At 37.4% G+C, this 22,321-nt stretch overlaps 1 protein-coding gene across 2 annotated transcripts in view; it reads left to right on the top strand.

Moving 5' to 3' along the window:
• ablim3 (actin binding LIM protein family, member 3) overlaps positions 1 to 22,321 on the top strand; it is an 87,028-nt gene that overhangs the window by 48,202 nt on the left and 16,505 nt on the right. Inside the window, exons 4-14 of one of the 2 annotated variants that reach the window (XM_061901850.1) lie at positions 2,584 to 2,699; positions 4,826 to 4,952; positions 5,840 to 5,933; positions 12,210 to 12,297; positions 13,602 to 13,660; positions 13,739 to 13,810; positions 16,668 to 16,829; positions 18,024 to 18,053; positions 18,156 to 18,282; positions 19,666 to 19,761; positions 20,036 to 20,086. In XM_061901850.1, coding sequence (XP_061757834.1) covers positions 2,584 to 2,699; positions 4,826 to 4,952; positions 5,840 to 5,933; positions 12,210 to 12,297; positions 13,602 to 13,660; positions 13,739 to 13,810; positions 16,668 to 16,829; positions 18,024 to 18,053; positions 18,156 to 18,282; positions 19,666 to 19,761; positions 20,036 to 20,086 — 1,022 coding nt within the window. The remainder of the gene's footprint in view (positions 1 to 2,583; positions 2,700 to 4,825; positions 4,953 to 5,839; positions 5,934 to 12,209; positions 12,298 to 13,601; positions 13,661 to 13,738; positions 13,811 to 16,667; positions 16,830 to 18,023; positions 18,054 to 18,155; positions 18,283 to 19,665; positions 19,762 to 20,035; positions 20,087 to 22,321) is intronic. The other variant, XM_061901851.1, reaches the window with a different exon arrangement.

Genomic DNA, 22,321 nt, shown 5'->3' with positions numbered 1-22,321 from the left:
GCATTCATGTCGCTCTTCTATGATATCTCAAGAATCTTTGTATATTATTTTGCTTGTCATGTTTGAAACACATTTCCATCCATCCCTCCATCCATTTCCTTCCACTTATCTGAGGCTGGGTAGCGGGGGCAGCAGCCTAAGCAGAGAAGCCCAGACTTTCCACTCCTCTGCTACTTCGTCCAGAAACATATTAATAAGTCTACTTTTTTAGCTTTCATTACAAAAAAGAGTGATGTGATTTTAGAAAGTAAAATTGTAATATTGAATTTTAAGAATACATTAGTTATTATTGACTTACCGAATTTCCTTGAATCGCCGCACGGCATATAGTATGCGCCTACCTTGAATTACTGCCGGGTCAAACTAGCTTCGCAAAATAATTAGCGCATGCTTAGTATTACCATCTGGTCAAACTCGTGACGTCACGAGTGACACTTCCCCTGTCATCATTTTCAAAATGGAGGAGGCTGATTTCAATACCGGTAATTTGAAATCGCATAAAGGGTAGAAGATTAAGAGGTATTCAGTAGGATTTAAGGTCCAAGCTTACATCACACTCAAATTTCTACTGCATGCCTTTGGTAAGTGCCGGTGTGAGAAGCGGTTTTAAAATAATTAGCGCATGCTTACTTTTACCGCATGCCTTTGGTAAGCGCAGGAGTGAGAACAGGTTTTAAATTAATTAGCGCCCCGGCAGCAATTCAAGGAAATACAGTAGTTCCTTTAAATAATTTGCGCTGTTTTTTATAATACAATGGACGATAGAATCACAAAGAAGCTTGCATTTTAAAGCTCTCCAGATCCTGTCTCAACTAGATGATATACACAGGGAATATTCCAACCATTCTTTCTCTATCTTAAGCATCATTATTAATGACATTATCACTTGAAAACAAGGCTAAACATGTTACACATCGACAGCAAGCAGGAGAAGGCATGCTAATAGCTAAACTAGCCACTAAGATAGCTAAAAGCAGAAGCGTAAAGTAAGCAGCTATTAACAGGAGTAGATTAATACAATTTTGAATAGAAGATTTTATAACATTAACTGTTGGTGTGCCACCATTGTCGCAGTCAGTACACGTGTGAGATGAGGGTGGACACATCCATAAATTGTTGATGTCAACACCAAGGGTAATTAATATCATTGTATGATTGATATTTCCATGATTAAATTGGTGTTTTCATTTTCTCATCATTTTCGAATTTACTTTATTAATGCAAACACATTCAGAAAACAATTTCCTTTACCCAAAATAAAATTTGAGGGTAATGAATACTAAATGAGTATTATTAGTTTTGGATTTTGTTTATTTAGTGTATATTATTGACTCTCTTTTGCTCCAACAATAGTATGTATTCAAATAAAATAATAAACTGGTTTAGATATTGTGCTGATTTAGTACTCACTTTGAATTAATTGGAACATTTACAGTTAATACATGTGATTGGTATGGTATAGGTATTGGTATCGGCCAACCTCACTCATGGACGGTCGGAATGGGCAGCATAAATCACTGTTCGGAACATCCATTAAAATGTAAATAACCGTTTTTCCCAAAAAACAAACATTTAAGAGATAGCTTGTATTCCAAAAACTTGTGAGCTGGGGCACTAGTAAGCCAAGGTACCACTTTATCATCTTACCTAATTACCATTAAATGGATGACAAAGTCATTTTATTCATGAACTACAAATGTAAGCCCAACTTAAAACCTATTCCTTTGAGTTGCATGTCTAATGTAGAAGGGAGAAGAAAGCATAGTTTAACATTTTGCAGACCTGCTTTCTGGGAAAAGCCCACAAGCTATTGTTGGAGATATAATTGCAATCATCCTTAGTGGGAAGAACAAAAGTATTCTCTCAGCACTTGGCAAGGTAAGTCAGGGACAGGTGCACCAAACAGAAACAAGGGCTGACACACACTTGTTCCGAAATAAGAGAGAGGGAGCACATGTGCCTCGGGGTACGTACCAAGCCCACTGTGTACTAACTGTGAGCTCCGCTGGTGACTCCTTCTAGGCCTTGGCTCCATTTCCTGGCCCTGGTGACGGAGTAAAAAGGATTATTGCTGTCTATGTCATTTTAAACAGCCTTCTCTAAGCCTGTTAGCTCCCCATTCATTCCTAGATCCTCCTCAGTCATGGGGAAATCAATCAGTCCCTTAGAAAAACAGACAGAAATGTGTGTCGTGTTCTGTCAGATTCCCTCTTTAAGTCTTATTGTGATTTTTGATTCATAAATGATTCATATTAAATGTAAACTGTATTCAATCAAGATATGAGGGTCGAATGGCGAGCATGTTGGAGCAAGTTTGAATCTCTGTTTAGGTGTGTCTGTGTAGAGTTTGCATGTTCTCCCTCTGCAATAAACAAGTCCACTTCCTATTTGTGCCCTTATGTTTGGGAATCTCTTATCATTGTTACCAGAAATAAAAGTTTCTTAGCAATATCACGGTCTGTCTGTCACACACTCATGTTCCTGCCATCACCCATTTTCTGACTTGTCTGCAGAAACCCAAGACATGATCCACAGTTGTGTATTAGTTTTTCTAATTCACCTTCTGTATTTTCAACCCCACAGTAAACCCTTTCCCATCGGAGACAGAGTGACATTCAGTGGAAAGGACTGTGTGTGCCAGCAGTGCTCTCACTCACTCACTAAGCCAAATGAACCTATCAAAATCCACGGGCCCAGCCGTAAGTCCTGCATCTGCCTCGCCTCGTCCTTTCTGCTGAGCGCCACCAGCCACAACCTCTAATTTGATGTGTCCATTAGCCTACTTAGCACATTAAGCTAATCAAGTTTCTGTCACATCAATCTGCACCGGTGGAATGAGGGAGCCCAAACACACTCAATCATGTGTTACTGTCAACACCAGACGTGAAGAGTAGGATGATATTCCTACATAAATGTCATGTAGCATGGTATCACTTTTATCTGTGCAAACATCCCGCTCTGTTGTACGCATAAACGGGAGATGTTATAATAACGCCATAAAAGCAATGATGAAGTTAAATTCAAGTAAAAGTATTGTATTAATCAAATAGTGGTCATGCTTGTTTACTGAATTACACAGACATTTATTAATTTCATAATTTTAAGATAGCACGAAGTAATGGAATATATATGGTTGTTAGGTTAAAAAGTACAACATTTGTAAAGTAAGTACATTCTATTCTATTCGATGTACAGTAGATGGCAGTATTGTCCTGTTTAAGGGGGTTACAACATTGCTGAATCAGGTCCGCATGGAGCTGGAGGGGCCGTGGCCTCCAGGTCCACATAGAGCTGGAGGGGCCGTGGCCTCCAGCTGCGCCTGAATTTTGGGAGATTTTCGGGACAAAATTTGTCCCGGGGAGGTTTTGGGGAGAGGCGTTGAATTTCGGGAGTCTCCCGGAAAATCCGGCAGGGTTGGCAAGTATGGTCTGCACCATTCTTGTACTTGTTGTCAATTATACATGCAGTCTTAGTAGATCACACGCAACACGCCCACTGTTAGTACATTAAATTTTCTAGTTTGCACATGCTGTTTAGCGCGTGGTATTTAGATCTTCATAGATTAGGCCCATACTGTAGTTTGCTTAAAAGCCTACTCCATTGATAAAATACAGGGGATGTAAAGCATTTCATAGCGCAGCATAGCGCCAGTGGTTTATAGAGAATCATTTCTTTACTGTTGTGTATAAAGCACGGTCTCCTACACACTGACTGCTGTAATAAAATATGGTGGCTCAGTACATCAGAGCAGTAAGTTACTGCCTTCCCCAGATTGCTCCATTCATGAGAACAAAACCCAAATGGCTCCCCAGTTGCGTGTTCGTCACTCTGTCAGAGTGTGTGACGGTGTAGAAGTGAAATGTAATCCTCTGTTTGTTCCACTGCAGTTCTCTGACATGAGAGTGATTTGTAAGAATGCAAATGTATGCACAGCGTGCACAAGTAGTGCGACTAAGAGTATGTGTTTATTATATAACCTCATACATCTGGGAATTGCATAAGATTTTCTCAAAGAACTGTTAAGTACCCATCCATCCATTTTCTACCACCTGTCCCTTGAAAATACTTAATTCTGCATTTTTACTTGCTGCACATTTTCATTAGCTTTATAGCTTTTTAGACCATCCAATTGGGTATCAAGTCATCTGCATAAAAAGGAACTGTATCAAGACTTAGCGGGGTCACTTTTGTATAGCGGAGTTAAATCTTGACTCTATTGATCCAGCCCTATCACCACTAATGACAGTTTAAATATATTTGCCAGCAGCAAACAGTCTGGATGTGCCGCAGTTTTTCACAGTAAAATGCAGTTTGTTTTGGCTGACAGTGTGCAGAGTAGAGTAGTCCCTTAGCTAGCGTGCATACCCGGGATCGGTAGATCTTGTCTTTAAAGACGGCCCTGTAGATACATCATTTTCCTAATGAAAACATAGTGACTTATCCTCAACATTATGATACTCTGGAGCCATGCATGGACAGTAGCCTCGTGATCTAAATCCTCCCAATGTTCTCAATTACACCTGCGAAGGTACAGAATTTGAATTTACAGTTTGCTTTTATCCAAATCACTCTTCACAAAGAGAGATGCACTCCTGTTTAAATTAGTGTTTTGAAATGTGAGGAAAAACAGCTGAGCACGGAAATATCCTGCATTCCCATAGCTATTGATGAGTTAAGGGTACAAATATGTGATTTTTTTTTTTAAAGAAGTCAAACTACAGTTCAGCAAGACACTGCTCCTACTCATTTTGTGCTTCACTATTAAGTTTGTTTGTGTTTCACTGCCTAATTTTCACCTCATCCTAGTCTTGCTCTTTCTGTCCAGACTGTGCCGGATGCAGAGCAGAGATCAAGCAAGGTCAATCTCTCCTGGCGCTGGAGAAGCAGTGGCACGTCAGTTGCTTCAGGTGTCAAACATGCAACATGGTCCTCACCGGAGAATACATCAGCAAGTGAGCATGAAAAGGACAACAGAAACCGAAAATAATGCAATTTGTGTTGTTTTTTTTGGGGGGGGTTTTTTTGGTTTATTTTTGTTTTTTTAATTTATATTAAATCAACATAAAAAAACACAAAATACACTTACAATTAGTGCACCAACCCAAAAACCATCCCTCCCCCATTTACAATCATTCTCTCTCATTCACACAAAAGAGTTGTTTCCTTCTGTTATTAATATGCTGGTTCCTACAGATACAGTCTGCAAAGGATACAGTCCATGAAGCACACATGATTGTGTGTGCTGCTGGTCCACTAATAGGACTAACCTCCAACAGTTAATTTTACTCCATCCATCCATCCATCCATCCATTTTCTACCGCTTATTCCCTTTTGGGGTCGCGGGGGGCGCTGGCGCCTATCTCAGCTACAATCAGGCGGAACTAATTTTCATTAATTACTAGTTTCTATGTCACTGTTTTTATTTTATTTGAGTTTCTTTTTTGTTCAATAATTTTTTTTATTTTTTCTTTATTTATTAATTTGTTTAAACTAAAGGACATTATCTTCACCAGACCAGGTTGTCAATGAAATTATATTGTTTAAAGACTTCTTTAAACCAGGTCCATGTCCGGGTCGGGCTCAGCAACACACACCTTCATTTATGTATACTCAGAATTAGGGAACACGACAACAGAATGCATATAATCTATAAACAAAATTACATTTTCAAAATAAGCATTTATGTACAGTCCAGATTATGTCCAGGTTAGACTCAGCAACACACACCTTCATTTATGTACACTCAATTTAGGGAACACAACAACAGATTGCATATAATCTTTGCGTTGTTTGCTTTCAATGCCACTGACTATTCCGTATTTTTGTATGTCTGTTGCAGGGACGGAGTACCCTACTGTGAGGCAGACTACCATGCCCAGTATGGGGTGAAATGTGAGGCCTGCTGCAGATACATAAGTGGAAGGGTTCTGGAGGTGAGGATGCAGCATCATTTCTTCCGTAACACAATGCTGAACAGAAATTCAGCTAGGTAAATCTCTGCAGTAATTAAGAAGTACTCAAATGGGAGCTGACTGTGCTAACTGAGCATAATCAGCCTTATCACAATGGAGCAGTCACTTCTTCTTCCTCAGCTCAGTTTAAGCCCAGCTGTGCTTGGGGAGTGTGTGACTTATCATGGGAGAGTGATACGCCCTTTGACATGCTTAACCAAACCAAAACAAATGTATTTATGGGGTTCTACTGTAGTCTAACATAGTAGGATCTAGTGCTGTCCCGATACCAATAATTTGGCACCGGTACCAAAATGATTTTGATAATTTTCTTTACTTTTCGGAAATTTTCTAAATAAAGGGGACCACACAAAATTGCATTATTGGCTTTATTTTAACAATACAGTATTTTATTTTAATACATACAGTATGTTTCTTATTGCTAGTTTGTCCTTAAACAAAATAGTGAACATACAAGACAACTTGTCTTTTATTAGTAAGTAAGCAAACAAAGCCTCCTAATTTAGCTGCTGACATATGCAGTAACATATTGTGTCATTTTCCATTCTATTATTTTGTCAAAATTATAAAGGACATGTGGTAGAAAATTAATGATTAATCTATTTGTTCATTTACTGTTAATATTTGCGTACTTTCTCTTTTAACATGTTCTATCTACAGGTATGTTAAAATGTGATAATACATTTTTTTTAATGAAAAAAGATGTTGTGGTGACTAGATACGCTACTGTACTTGGTATCATTACAGTAAATGTTAGGTGTAGATCCACCAATGGTGTTTGTTTAAATTGTGACGCCGGTGAGCTCTGGTGTGTAGTGAAGCATGTTTAGCTATTCCTCGTCCTGCAGAGATGATACTTGTAAGAAACTTACTTTATTCGTCGCCATGGAGGCGAGGATTAGTGATTTTCAAGTAGCTAAAACACTGCTGACTGGGGCTGGACTTCAGCCGCTAGCTAGCTAGCCATGTCTTACAGCACGTCTTCCGGTGGGCATTTCAGTGTTATAACTTCACCAATATCTTTACTGTTTAAGCCAAAACGCGTGATTGTGCACTGCAGAACATGTGGATCGGTACATTTTAGAGGCAGTATAGTACCGAATATGATTTATTAGTATCGCGGTATTATATTATTACCGGTATACTGTTTTAGAAACACTGACTATAGGGATAGGATAGATCGATAATGGTGAATTGGCATGTTTATATTTTAGGAGGAAGGAGGTATTATTTTTATCTGTGGAAAGTTTTAATCAACCAGTGAAAACATGTTTTGTTACAACCTGTTTGTATCCATTAGCTGCTTTATTACTTATCAACAATATTCAAGTATGGAGATAATTGCTGTTACTTTATGGTAATAAAGCAAGTGGTGACAACCTTGAAGCAAATAATGGACAAAAAAGGTTTGTTTTTAACAATAATTTTGCAAAAGAAGAAACTTGGGTTATTTTCAAATATTCAATCATCTTTTTTGCAATAATTAACAATCCACATGTTATTTTCCCCACTCTTGAAAAAATATTATTCACCAGACTGTTTTAATAGGAAATTGTTTATTAATTTCTAAAAGTTCTGTTGGCTTAATGTGCAAGAAGACACTTTTTCCAAAATATGTTCCTACTGCATTTAGGATTAAATTGTGATTGTATTGTATCTGTTTTTTTCCAATACATTATTTGATAGTATTGCATATTTGCATCTCATCATCAAATATGGCACCACTATTGTATCGGGAAAATGACTAGACTAAGGTGGTCAGAAATAAGTTGGCAAAAGGGATTATGAATAAAAAAGAGCAAAACGTGCAGTGATGTAATAATGTATAACAATATATAAAACGGGTTTTAACTGAAATATGTGTATTAGAAGATGGAAGGCTAAAAAGCAGTTAAACGACTTTAAGAAGAAGTTAATGTACAATTAAGGGAGTCGGATTGGAACTAATTTTAGAAGTGGGTTGCCACACGTAGACCCACACACACATTCACACACACGCACGCACACACACACGCACGCTCAATGTCTTGTTGTCCCTGCGCTCCTTTGCTCATCAAATTGGTTGGTGTGAAGTGCTTTGTTCTTCTCTTGAGTTATTTATAGACACACAGACATGTCAGCCTTTATCGGTGAGTCTCCCACTCACTCTCTACCATTCCTATATCTATGTCTCACTCCAGGAACGCACAGGTGCATGCACAAATAACTGTCAGAATTTGACATCCTAATGATGGGTTTCTTGAGAACTATTTATTGCATATGTTTTGGTGTAAATTGTGCGTAAATCTTGCTCCACAGTCATTTTTATTTATGTTTTATTTTTTTGTTTGGGATCAGGGTTGAGCTGAAGCCTATCCCAGCTAAAACATGGTTTAGTATTTTTTGTCGAAATTGTAACAACAAACAAACGGCAAATACATATCTTGATTAACACTTTTATTAATGAATGCATTCAACTGTTTGAGTGCCCAGCAAATTGAACTGCAGGTGCAATGTTCATTAATACATATCTTCAAAAAAATAGCTAGGTATATTAGTGAAGTGAAGGATATTTATATAGCGCATTTTCTCTAGTGACTCAAAGCGCTTTACATAGTGAAACCCAATATCTAAGTTACATTTAGACAAGTGTGGGTGGCACTGGGAGCAGGTGGGTAAAGTGTCTTGCCCAAGTACACAACGGCAGCGACTAGGTTGGCGGAAGCGGGAATCGAACCTGCAACCCTCAAGTTGCTGGCACGGCAGCTCTACCAACCGAGCTATACCACCCCATTGTTATTGAGCAATGCTTTTGAAGTTTACTGACAGCTAACCATGTGTGTTTTCTCAAAATATGTCTTAAATTGATCTTAAATCCCCAGTAGCACAGAGACTAACGCTATTATTTAAATGTATTGCTCTAAAAGCTTTACACAAAAAGGAACTTGAGAGAGAGCGGCTTCCGCGACTGTACAAACACCATATGGCCACAAACAGTAAAATCGGAAACGGAAATGCATCTCTGTTGGTTTTCCTTACAATGTAACCTGAGATGAAAAATGAGGACCAACATTTGCTGATGCATCTTCGATACAATTAGCAACTGACCAGAGTGCAAGTAGTTCTATGAGATATTTTAGTCGCTGCAGCGGTTTGTGTATGCACTGTTTGTATTATCAATAAAATACTACCTTGCGCAGACATTCTAGGAAGGTTGAGATGAAATTGCTTTGGTCCACTTGGCACATACTGTTTCTATAAATAAAATTCCCTAATGTGTCATAAAGGTAGAGGTGATGGTTTGAGGTCACGCATCAGACATCACAGAAACACATGCGAAATACAGGGGCGGTGTGGCTCTGTAGGTAGAGCGGCCATGCCAGCAACTTGAGGGTTCCTGGTTCGATCCCTGCCCCCGCCATCCTAGTCACTGCTGTTGTGTCCTTGGGAAACAGGCTTTATATTGGTTTTCACTATGTAAAGTGCTTTAAATCTCTAGAGAAAAGTGCTATTTAAATATAATTCACGTCACATCAGCACTTACGACTAATAAAGTACTGCAATACTAATGAAATAAAAAGGTACTTTACTGTACTTTACTTAGCTAGTTTGTAGCTAGCAAGCAGCTATCGTCCATCCACAGTATTTTAGCTACTTCCATCCATCCATCCATCCATTTTCTACCGCTTATTCCCTTTTAGCTACTTGTAAATCACTAATCTTAGCCTCCATGGCGACAAATAAACTGTGTATTACAAGTGTCATCACTGCAGGACAAAAAATAGCTAAACATGTTTGGAATTGGGGGTTAAATCACCATCGTGATTCCTGGGCGGGGCCACCGCTGTTGCCCACTGCTCCCCTCACCTCCCAGGGGGTGAACAAGGGGATGGGTCAAATGCAGAGGACATATTTCACCACACCTAGTGTGTGTGACAATCATTGGTACTTCAACTTTAACTTAACTTTAACTTCACCACTCACCATTGGAGGATACAAAAGATAACCGCTAACAGCAAACTAGTGCTTTAACTTCACCACTCACCATAGGATGATACAAAAGCTAACCGCTAACAGAAAACTAGCGCTCCTGAATGTATTTTTTATTTATTTTGCCGCAGCTGTTACATATACTGTAATGTACATCGTAATTGAAATTAGTTACAAATTTGATATACTGTATATGTATATATATATATAAATATATATATTAGGGCTGTGAATCTTTGGGTGTCCCACGATTCGATTCAATATTGATTCTTGGGGTCACGATTCGATAATATATCGATTTTATTGATTCGATTCGATACAAAAACGATTTTTTTCCCGATTTAAAAGGATTCTGTATTCATTCAATACGTAGGATTTCAGCAAGATCTACCCCAGTCTGCTGACATGCTAGCAGAGTAGTAGATTTTTTTAAAACGCTTTTATAATTGTAAAGGACAATGTTTTATCAACTGATTGCAATAATGTAAATTTGTTTTAACGATTAAACGAACCAAAAATATGACTTATTTTATCTTTGTGAAAACATTGGACACAGTGTGTTGTCAAGCTTATGAGATGCGATGCAAGTGTAAGCCACTGTGACACTATTTTTCTTTTTTTTTAATGTTTATAAATGTCTAATGATAATGTCAATGAGGGATTTTTGATCACTGCTATGCTGAAATTATAATTATTATTAATAATGTTGATAATATACATTATTGTTTCATTACTTTTGGTTTGTTCTGTGTCGTGTTTGTGTCTCCTCTCAATTGCTCTGTTTATTGCAGTTCTGAGTGTTGCTGGGTCAGGTTTGGTTTTGGAATTGGATTGCATTGTTATGGTATTGCTGTTTATTGGTTTGTTGGATTGATTAAAAAAATTTAAAAAAATTTGTTAAAAAAAATAATCGATTTTTTAAAAATTAGAATCGATTCTGAATCGCACAACATAAACGATTCCATTTGTATTCGTATCGATTTTTTCACACACCCCTAATATATATATATATAAATATCTATAAAATTTGTAACACATTTCAAATACGATATATATATATATATATATATAACAGAATATATCAGTATATATTATATACAAATATAATATAACAATATAATATGTCAGTATATGTTATGTACTGTATATATAGTATGTAAATATTACATATATGTTATATTTTATATCGCTATGGTACATTTTTTGTCCACTTAATATCTGCATTATCATTTCAATCCCTACCCTTTCCATCTTTTGAAACTAAGTCTAAGTCCAAGTAAACAAAAGGATGGATCTATACTAATATCGATTGTAACAATACCAAGTACACAAACCATATCTCGTCAATAAAATGATGATTACACCGTATATTTTATCATCAAAAAATATTTTTTTCTTTTTAGTATTATTTATAAACTCAGTAAATATGTTCCTGGACACAGAAGAACTTCAATTAAGACTAATGTATGACACTGTTGCTACTTGGTATTAGATCAATACCCAAATTTGTAGTCTTACACAAAACTAATGTAAAGTATCAAAAAAACAGAAGAATAAGTGTTTATTACATTTTAACAGAAGTGTAGATAGAATATGTTAAAACAAAAAGGAACCAGATATTTACCGCAAATCTATCCGCTTGTACCTAAATAATTTTGGCAAAATCATACAGTGAGAAAAAAACAATATGTTACCGCAAATGTCAGCAGCAATATCAGAAACCTTTGTTACCACTTTGCTTACTACTAAAAGAGAAGTTGTCTAATCTGTTCAGTATTTCATTTAATGCCCAAAACATGTTGGATTGCAAAAACATGTTTAATTGTATGTTTAAATTAAAGTATCATAAGATTTTTTGGAGGTTCTATTTATTTTGAAAAGTATCAAAATGCATTTTGGTAGCAGGACAACCCTTATACTTAAATGAAATGGCGTTTATATCAGTGTGTTCCAAGGACAGTGTTGACACTCATGCCCTTCACTTGCATGGTCACATTCATCCCTCCTCATCTCCAAAACACACACACACACAGTACACACTCCTGCACATCCTCATATGATTGACCCACAGGGACAGTTGCTAATTATGACATTCAGGAGGAACAGGGTGGGCTTCCATGTGATTGCTGCAAGCTGATGAAACAAGTACAAGCTATCTTAGGATGGTGCCTCATGATCGAAGCCATTGTGGCCTGACGTTGAACTGAAACCATGCTTAAAATTGAGGACATTCATAATGATTTTTTTTGTTCTTCTCTTCTTATCCAGGCTGGAGGAAAGCACTACCATCCAACCTGTGCCCGCTGTGTCCGCTGTAACATGATGTTTAAAGAGGGAGAAGAAATGTACCTGACAGGTAGAACATGACAGATAAACGCACACACTTTCTAAACGTACGCTAATAAAGTGCTGCAATGATTAGTCGACATAATCGACAACATTGATTATATAACAACAACAATTTGTTATTGTCAAGAGGTGGCTTAAAAAAAATAAAATTAATAGACCGCTGTGATTGTACGCGTTTTCACTGTTATTTCTGTTAGCCATATTGAACCAAAAATACAATTCTGTCTGGAGCCGCAAAAAAAATGAAAGCCTTGTACAAGTGTTCTAATGAAGGCAACACATGATCTTAGCATACTATCAAAATGACTATGTGTGGCAGGCTGACGCAAATCTTTGGTGACAGAAATGTTGAAATTTAATATTTATTCTACACATTTTAACAACATGGGAATGCATTAATAAAACGGATGCTTCTCAAAGGGTGAAATACTGTAACTCCTGGAAATGACTGGCTAAGAATGGCCAAAAGTATAGATGTGTTAGTTCAAGTTAAAGGAAACTGTAGGCTGTCTTCTTTTAATGGATTTAGAACGCCACACAAGTTACTAACATCAACAAAGCTCACCTTTGTGCATTCACACACAACATAAAATGTTTGGTGATCAAAATGAGACTAAAAAGGAGTGGCATAAAACACGTCTTTCTGTGGCAGCGTCAAATAGAGTTGTACATGTAAACAAACAAAAGTGACTTCAAGGACCACCAAAATTAGTAAGACAAAAGGGTGCTCTCCAAATGCTTCCACCAGTGAAGCATGTTTAATATAAACAATGGGATTTCTAACAATTAGGTGTCATCTTTGTCCTCCTACAAAAACCATATTAAAACAAAAACAATGTTTTCCCCTCATTTTTTTACATTTTCATAATTTTTTTAGAAAAGCTCCAAGGAGCCAATTGGGCAGCACTAAAGAGCTCTAGAGCCGCAGGTTGCTGAACCCTGCCTTAAGTCAATAATTGCAGCTAAATAATCCTAACAGTACTTTTTTTTTACTGCGTTTCATGTGTATTTTTTATCTGTGGTTAATATATACCGTGGTTGAACAATTTGTTTGTCAGCAATCTATATTTATTTATTTTAATTTTCTATTTAGTTTTAATTATTAGGTTTGAAAAAAATTGTTGAAATCAAGTTACGGACTCAGCGTCAAATGTGTACAACAGATCATAAGCAAAAAGCATTTGACTAAACGACTGTTTGAAAAAATGTATAACCATAGTTGATGATGGAAATAATCATTAGTTGCAGCCTTGGCTTGCACCTATACATTAAAACTTACATGTCAACCTGTTCTTGTCTTTCACTCGTCAGGATGTGAGGTGTGGCACCCATTATGCAAACAGGCAGCAAGAGCAGAGAGGAGACTAAGGGTGAGATAAATATACATTTTTTGGATGAAGCAGTAAATACAATTGTGAATCCTCATTGCTTTGTGCTTTACCAAACAGCATAGACGCCTGTCAGAAACCTCCATCTCTCCCCCAGGCTCCTCCATTGGTTCCCCCAATAGGGTTATATGTGTAAGTTTGCACCTTATTATCACTCTTGCATCTACCGGCACCTCCTGTACTGTATCAAACCCTTAAACAAGGACACATAATACACCAAAAGGGCTACCTGCTAGGCACCAACTTGAGGGCTGCTCACTCCTTCGGCCTCCTCACTTTCTGTGCTCGTTTGTTCATGTCATGGCGCTAGCTCGTATGTCTGTAGTTGAACAGTGGCAAAAAACACATGCTCCTACATCAATGTGGTGTTTGTTACCCTTCCCTTTCTTAACATTGATTTCACCATGTCTTTTTGCAATACACTAACTTATCACTAGTGCCGTGAGTTTTGCTATGGCTGTACTCGCTATTTATGCTTTTCCATTGGAAAAAAACAGGTGCTAAGAGGTGTTACTTCTAGTACCTGGTCAGCTGGGAGATTGACATTGATCAAGCAGATTATTTGCTATTTATGTAAGGATACATGCCTTGAAATGAAATAGGTGAGAAATAATATGTAACAATAATTTATCCTGTGCACTATCTCCACATGTACTTATTTTTCAGTGTTCGCCCGCTGAAATGTACAGTAAAGACAGGGCATGTGTTTCCCATAACTACTAACAAATACAGTGGAAGCCGCTTGGGTCAGTTTAGTTAATGTCGCTAATCTGTACATATCGAACAACTCCTCAAATCCCAGTTCACTGTTATTATTATGACTAAAAATGGGAACTGCACTTGTTTTGTTTATTTTGTGTATCATTCACGATCCCTATATGAGACAAAACATGTATGTTTTTGTCTTTTTTGTCCAGTGCAAATTCTAAAATATGTCTTGTACCAGACTTCTAACAATGTTTTGACTGATTGATTGAGAAGTTTGACATCTTAAAGAATTGAATCTATGTAATGCTTTAAAAAGGCAAATGAATGGCACAAAAAGCCAAAAGGCTTGTTTGCATGTAGCTAATGATAGCCATCCACCCCGCCTATATAGTCCTCTATAAAAACAAAAACTGCAAGAAATGCTCTAATTACATGTCATGACCTGCATGTTAACCAAGTATTAGCAACATTGTTATTATAAGAGCTAAAGCAGAGGAACTGTTTTTTAGTAACGCTCTGCCTTGTTTACTGAGGTAACGTAGCTACTGCAGCTTTTGACATACTGAACTGATGAGCTGATGCATTGCCTCTGAGATAGTAAAAGTCAATGCTAGATTATAAATCATACCTCACACCAGCAGAAGGTTGTGATCATAAGCAGAAAGTTTGTAAACTTTAAAGGGGAACTACACTTTTTTTTGGAATTTTACCTATCGTTCACAATCATTACTAGCGACAAGAACATGCATGTCTTTTTTTTTTTTTGCGGCAAATGGGAGTTACTGTTGTAGTCTTCAAAGCCCTCTAAAACAACTTCAAAACCCTCCATCAAAATTTAGTATACACACTGCAAGTATATATATATATATATATATATATATATATATATATATATATATATATGTATATATGTTTTTATATCGATATTTACATATATATAACTAAATATATATATATATATATATGTATGTATATATAACTATATATATATTATATACATATTACATATTTTTATGAACGGGTTATGAAGTATATATATATATATATATATATGTTTTTATATATATGTTTTTATATATATATATTTACATATATATATATATATATATATATATATATATATATATATATATATATATATATATATATGTATGTATATATAACTATATATATTATATACATATTACATATTTTTATGAACGGGTTATGAACTATATATATATATATATATATATGCCTATGTTGTCAACATACAACATAGGCGGTTGTATGTTGACAACTGCCTACGTCAACCAGTACAATGGGCATTGAGGTAAGCCAGTTCCACTGGTCCTTGGTCTTGGCCAAACGCTTTGCTAAGTATTCAAATTATGTGTTTTAATAACTCTGCTGCCTCATTATTTTTAGGAAAAACAATATTATGTGCATATTACATACTGACAAATCAAGAATGTTTTGTGGTGATCACACAAATGCAGAACAAATTTTAAGTCAAAGGCAAATTTCTTGTTTATGACTGTTAATTTTTCGGAAACCTAGCGAGTACTGTGAAATTGAAACAAGGTTCTAAATGATACAAACTCCAATACAGTATGTACATATACATTGGTTCTCAGTAATACAGCTACTGTATCGTAACCAAGTTAGATAATTCTTACTTTGGATCATCACCATATTATGGAGGTTTTTAAATGTTATCATAAGAAATAATACATTGTCCGTCATCTCTGAAACTTCAAATCATTGAATCAGTGCTTCATAGTTGACATACATTTTGGACTCAATACAGCTGAGTTATGGCTGTCAGTCTCCCAGAATTCTGTTTGGAAATGTGTCATGGCTCACTGCATGGTGGACTGCTGCCTGTTGTCAGTGTAGGTAAGTCTAGTCTTGTCTGCATGCAAACGTGAGTCACTGCTCTCTGCTCGACACTCATCTCTTAATCAATGACCTTTCTGGTTAGGGTGATGGATGAGGGACAAATGCAGTGTAAGCACACTTGCCTTCCGTGCTGTTTCCTGTTCCCCTCCCACTGTCTATAGCTGTCATTCCCCCTGAAGGTCAACATTTTACACTGCTGCTAAAGGCTTCAGCGTACAAGTGTACTTCTGATGATGCACTTAGCAGATACTTGCACGGGCTTGTGTGTTTTGCTTGTAGATTACTTCAGCTGCATGTTCTGTTTGTCATCACTGGTGGAGTTTCCATACTTTTGTTTTCTGGGTGTCGTTCATGCTGTTGTGTCTGTGTTGGTGGGTGTACGTGTGTGTCCTCTCTCCAGGCCAGATTGGAGCATGAGTTCCTAGATTATAAGGACCTAGCTGCCCTACCAAAGATCAAGGCCATTTATGCGGTCCAGCAGCCAGACCTCATATCCTCCTCATACCAGCCCTACTACAGATACACCTCTGATGACAGGCTAGACACTTACATCTATGGGGAGGTACTACTGCGACACACTCCAGGCCAAATGTGGAACTCGTCTCTCTCTTTTAGGCAAAAATGTTCAAATGGACCCCCTAAAAAATGCTTTTGAGCTGCTTGTCTTAGTACATTTAGTATTTGTTCATTTATGTAACAGTGATGCCTCGGTTTTCATTCGGCCCGGTTTTAGTATGATGTTGTTTTAGTCTAATATTTTCACCAAAAATATTTTCGGGGTTCAAGTGGGAATGGGTACCTTGACCTTAGTTTTGAATTGATACTGGTACTCAATTGTACCAATTGTCGGTACTTCATATCTGTTAATACCGGTAAATGTTATTGTATAAAAATATTTTTATACTTTTAAAGCCAAAATTTAATCCTGATTTGTGCTTTTCAGTTGTTATCTTGTTTTCTTACACTACGGAGGCATTAGCAAGTATTGTAATGTAGAATAAAGTATACTGTAATATGCTGTTGCAATTCTTAGATGTTAAATGCTACAGTGTGTTATCGTAGCCAGGAATTAGTCTTTGCCTTTATGTTCAAAGTGCCAGTCTTTTTTTTTGTTGAGCCCTACAAAGTGTTATTAATATTATACTTATTACTCAAATCTGTTTGTTCTGAACACAATCAGTTGTAGTTTTCATTACCAAATTTGGATGTTTTAAAAATCTATCCATTTATCAATTTTCTACAGCGTGTCACTCCTCATGTAAAATTGCTAATGCTATTCAGCAGCATGTCTTTGGAAAATTCAATCTAAATTAGCTTTGAGCTAGCACATTTTAAAAAACAAAATTTTTAAACAGATCAATAAGGAAAACCTAGGTGCCAATGTATATGCAATTAGAGTTTGTTTAAAGGTGCAAAAATCAATACATCAAACATTGTCATTGACACAATTCCCACTTTGAGATTCTGTTTGTTAACTGTAGCTGATGTAAAACTGCATGATTCAAATGAATACAAATCCTTACTTATCTTAATGTGTGGATCTTGATAAGGTCATCTAGTTCATCATGTGTTTGAAACCATTCTTCTCAGCTTGACTCAAAAAGCTGTTTTGTTCTGATTAACATACTTATGGACGCCTGCCAAGAAGCAGAACAACTGTAAATATATAAGCTATTGTTGTAAAGTACAGTATATACTTCTGATGCATTGTTGCACTTTTTGTATTTTAAATAACATTTTGTGTCTTATTCTGCAGTCTCTTGGGACACTCTCTCCCTATTCTCAGGTAGGCATTCCTCTCACAGTGTTACAAGAATAGCACTTAAAATACTTGAAACCACTTGACTCTTTTCATTTGTCCTGTTGTACCTCCCATCTGTCTTCAAAGGACTATGACTGCTTGGACATAAAGCAGAGACGATGCTCCAGTCCAAGTTATATTGACTCCCCAACCTACAGTCGTCAAGGGACGTCACCTATCATGCCACGCTCTCCGCAGCACTTTGCGTACCCCGGTGAGTGTGGTGTCATTCCGTTTTAGAATCAATCAAGCCATTTTGAATGCTGAAAGCCAAGCAGTCACAATACTTGAATTTTATCACAAAACATTGGACCTTTTCTGCAAGAAGAAATGCGAGATCATTGACAAGTTACAGTGATGCTACATGGTGTCAGTGTTGAATCAAATCTATTTTCCTCAGAAGTATCTTTAAGTCTCTCAGAATGTACACACAATTTCTTTGAATTCAATATGATTAAATGTTTATTCGGTGTACTTCGGGCAACCCCTCTTACACAAAGATAATCAGAAATCGGAGTTGTGACAGTGGATCTATAGATAGTCTCCCATTTTGCATTATGTGCATTTTACAAAAAACCAGAAGCAATGTATGACTATATAATTGTTTTCAACACAAATAAGTCAGAGAAGTATATAAAAAAATAATGACATATACAGTGGTACTTCAGCACCTTAATTTTTGAGTATTTTCATACTTAGGCAGGCAGTTCGGCAGAGCTGTGCTTACACGGCAAAACAAAAGCCACACAGCGGACATTAATCCATGAAAATATGGAGAAGGTGCCAAATGGTTTTCCTGACGTGTTTTAGTTCTTTGTTTTCTACTTACTCAACAAACCGGACGATGGAGCATCAGCCTTGCTCAATGGCTCATTTGCCGACAACTCTGACCCCTTCAGTCTTTCACTCAACAAAACAACAATTTCCAAGTTCCTGTTGTTACAGTACAAAGAAGCAGCCCAAAAAATACACAGCATTGGTTCGGTTCATATAATTACATTACTTTATAAAACTACTGTAGTTGTTTGTAATACATTATACTGTTTTGATTTTCAAATAACATTACCTAACATTACCTATCAAAAATATATATATATATTTTTTTTAAAGGCATGTTACATGTAAAAATTATGCTGTTTTTAAATTGGTTTGGATTGTTGGAAGCTCAAAAAAGCTATACTTGCAGAAACTCTGAAGTTCTGAACACCTACTTAGTGCCCTAGTGATTAGAGTGTCTGCCCTGAGATCGGTAGGTTGTGAGTTCAAACCCTGGCCGAGTCGTACTAAAGGCTATAAAATGTGACCTGTTACCTCATTACCTTTAAAATCACCAAAAATGATTCCCGGTTGCGGCCACCACTGCTACCCACTGCCCCCCTCACCTTCCAGAGGGTGATCAAGGGTGATGGGTCAAAGCCAGAGTACAATTTTGCTACATCTCGTGTGTGTGACAATCATTGGTACTTTAACTTTAACACCTGTATCTTCCCTGAAGTAAAGCAGAATCGTACAGTATTTGAATTCAGAGGTGATTTCGATTGCGGTGTATTTATGAGGCGCTTATGCCTTTGTTGGGTTGTGCTGCGGCTGGCTGCAGGTTCCGAGAGCGGTAGAAGCTCACCTTATTATGGCCAAGAGGGGCGGTCCAGCACGCCGACCACCAACCAGCCCCCAAAACATTTCCATGTACCAGGTAAGACACCTCACCACTTTATCTCAGTCTCTCAAAAAAAAAAAAGAAGGTTCCTTATGAATGAACACATAAAAAGTCCTGTTTTTATTAAGCACTTAATCCCTTTTAGCGTCTATTCTTACCCTCATACTGCATACTTGACCTTCTTTTATCGTCCTTTACAACCAATTCTCCTTCTTCACTTCCCATTGTTCCAAAAGAAACTCAAATTCTTGAGCCTTTCTGCTTTTATGCCAATGCGTTTCAATGTTCCATCTCCTCTTTCTCTCACCAGCCACAGGGGAGCCCAACATCTACAGGAAGCCTCCCATCTATAAGAGAACGGGTACAGTGCAGTTAGCTCCGCCTTAGCCTGCCTGTCCTCCTGTCAGTGTAGTCATGCTGTGCTTGGCGTCAGTGTTATTACTGATCTATTGATGTCTTTCAACAGCCCCGTAAGGACAGAGTCTAGATTTATATTGACATCGCATTTACTATTTCAAAGAGAGGAATCCCAAGCAAAACGTTACTAATAGCATCATTCAGACTGACTTTTAGGTATTTTCAATAAATACAATAAAAGCTGTTTTTAATGACCATAACTAAAGTCAAGTTTATTTACTGTGTGAAATGTACACTTGGCAAAATAAATACATGCATACTGGAAAACTGCACAGTGTTTATTCAGGGTTGAGGTTTTTCAACTTTATACTGTAAATGGGACTCAATGGGTTTAACCATATCCTCAATAATTTACAGTAGATTGAGTAAATTGTTTTACCGTAGCTACGGTGTATGCTTTTTAATACAGTGACTAATTTAGATGAGACCTATGATGATTTTCTTCAACATTTAAAACACTTCCTTGTGTTTTAGATAATATGTATTGGATATGTTTGGATATTGGATATGGCTTCACGGTGGCAGAGGGGTTAGTGCGTCTGCCTCACAATACGAAGCTCCTGCAGTCCTGGGTTCAAATCCAGGCTCTGGATCTTTCTGTGTGGAGTTTGCATGTTCTCCCCGTGAATGCGTGGGTTCCCTCCGGGTACTCCGGCTTCCTCCCACCTCCAAAGACATGCACCTGGGGATAGGTTGATTGGCAACACTAAATTGGCCCTAGTGTGTGAATGTGAGTGTGAATGTTGTCTGTCTATCTGTGTTGGCCCTGCGATGAGGTAGCGACTTGTCCAGGGTGTACCCCGCCTTCCGCCCGATTGTAGCTGAGATAGGCGCCAGCGCCCCCCGTGACCCCGAAAGGGAATAAGCGGTAGAAAATGGATGGATGGATGGATGGATATGTTTTGGTGGAAATGTATTATTTATGTTGCTCCACAGTCACATGTAAATACATACACCTGCCCACTTTCCGCTACATAAAAAAAAAAAAACGGCTTTTAGCAGCATTTATGTCACTGCATGTCACACATCATGCCCAAGACTAGATGAAAATAATACTTTATCCTAACTTTTCTTGTGTTTTCTCAAACGCTGCTGGCCTCATACAGAGCTCCTCACTCTCTGGTTGAGAGCTTGATTTAAAATTTAACCTAAAATATCCAGATTTTCACCTCGCTGTGATGTCACGTCGTAGCCAGTCTGCAAAACACTGCAGGCAGAGGCATCGAAAACTGCGTGCAAGCTCACGCCAAAATGCCTGAACCATAAGATGTGATGCTTTGGCATTGTTTGACACGATTATCTGACATTGTAACAGCATTTATAAGTCACAAAAGTTCAGAAAATCATCATAGCTCCCCTTCAAATATGCTCTATATTCCCAGTCTCCTTTCATAAGTACACTTTAGACCGGAAGCTTGGTTTCGAGGTTGTTTGCAATGGTGCATGTTCCTTCTGTTCTGTATGTGCTGGAATTTGTGGGTTATTTAGTGAATTGTGTCAACTTGTGCACAGACACGTCTGCCAATGATGCTAAGTACATCACAGGCCGTAATACTTCCATGCACATTTTGCAAAAGGATGACTGCAATAAGGAATTGACCACCTAATTGTATTGTAGTTCTGTTTCAGCGCAAACCAACAAGAGACACATAAATGTGCATTATAGGCCTGTTATGTACTATTTCAATGACATGTTTACTATTTTGTTTGATTTTTGTGATGTAGTGTCACTTTATAACAGCTGCTTTTCTCAGATCTAGAGCTACATCTAGCCTACAAGAACAGATTGTGTCCTCTATACGCGTAGTAAAGCTCTCACATGTCACATCTCTCTCAGGGGTGCTCCAGTAACATTTCCCTTTTCTTTTCACCCCTTTTTTCTTGAATCTAATCACATTTTTTCACTCCTCTCCACCTCCTGCTCCATTAAACCGGTGACCTTGCCACTGTAAGTAAGCTTCCTCGTACTCCCTGTTTCACTCAGTCAGTAGATGGTTTATATATATTCATGTCTGTGTCTCTCTTCTTGTGTTTGATAATCCATACCAGCACCTATTCACAAGTGTTTTGTGAACATACTTGTGTATGTGGCGTCAGATAGGTTAAAAGTGTGTCCCCCAGAGATAAGACTGTCTGTCGCTGGTGTCCATGTATTGTGTGTATTGGAATTCAATGCATC

The sequence above is a fragment of the Nerophis ophidion genome, linkage group LG05 (assembly GCF_033978795.1).
Source record: "Nerophis ophidion isolate RoL-2023_Sa linkage group LG05, RoL_Noph_v1.0, whole genome shotgun sequence".
In the NCBI taxonomy this organism is placed as follows: Eukaryota; Metazoa; Chordata; class Actinopteri; order Syngnathiformes; family Syngnathidae; genus Nerophis; species Nerophis ophidion.
The sequence above is the reverse complement of the archived record's forward strand: the minus strand, read 5'-3'. Positions and strand labels throughout refer to the sequence as shown.